The sequence below is a fragment of the Sinocyclocheilus grahami genome, unplaced genomic scaffold, assembly GCF_001515645.1.
Source record: "Sinocyclocheilus grahami isolate Dianchi unplaced genomic scaffold, SAMN03320097.WGS_v1.1 scaffold6909.1, whole genome shotgun sequence".
Classification (NCBI taxonomy): domain Eukaryota; kingdom Metazoa; phylum Chordata; class Actinopteri; order Cypriniformes; family Cyprinidae; genus Sinocyclocheilus; species Sinocyclocheilus grahami.
Window position 1 is genome coordinate 10284 of NW_015511147.1, and position 408 is coordinate 10691.

Below are 408 nucleotides of genomic sequence, written 5' to 3' on the forward strand. Positions count from 1 at the left end.
TTATTTTGGATGTGATTAATCACGATTAATCTTTTGACAGCACTAATATATATAAATTATAATTATATATATAAATAATTATATGTTTATAAAATGAAAAGTTAACCAAAGATTTTGTGTGTGTCCCAGGGCAGTGACTCTCAGGCAAGCGTGTCAGATGTATCGTGCAGCGAGACGGCCTCGTCGTTCCCATCTGCTGGTCAGGGGTCGGCTCCTGAGATCCTGCTGGGGCTTGTGTACAACGCCACTACAGGACGTCTCTCTGTGGAGGTCATCAAAGGAAGCCACTTTAAAAACCTGCCAGCAAATAAACCTCCCAGTGAGTCCAAAAGCTGTTTAACATGATTGCTTTAGATAGCCATTCCATAGCCATCAGATCAGTATTGCATTTCCTGTATCATCTTACAT

The 408-nt window shown here is 40.7% G+C and overlaps 1 protein-coding gene across 1 annotated transcript in view; it reads left to right on the forward strand.

The window, feature by feature from the left end:
* Positions 1 to 371, forward strand: part of LOC107577703 (synaptotagmin-14-like) — a 10408-nt gene extending 10037 nt beyond the window's left edge. Inside the window, exon 5 of the mRNA XM_016263750.1 lies at positions 130 to 371. Coding sequence (XP_016119236.1) covers positions 130 to 345 — 216 coding nt within the window. The 3' untranslated portion in view covers positions 346 to 371. The remainder of the gene's footprint in view (positions 1 to 129) is intronic.
* Positions 372 to 408: the final 37 nt, after the last annotated feature.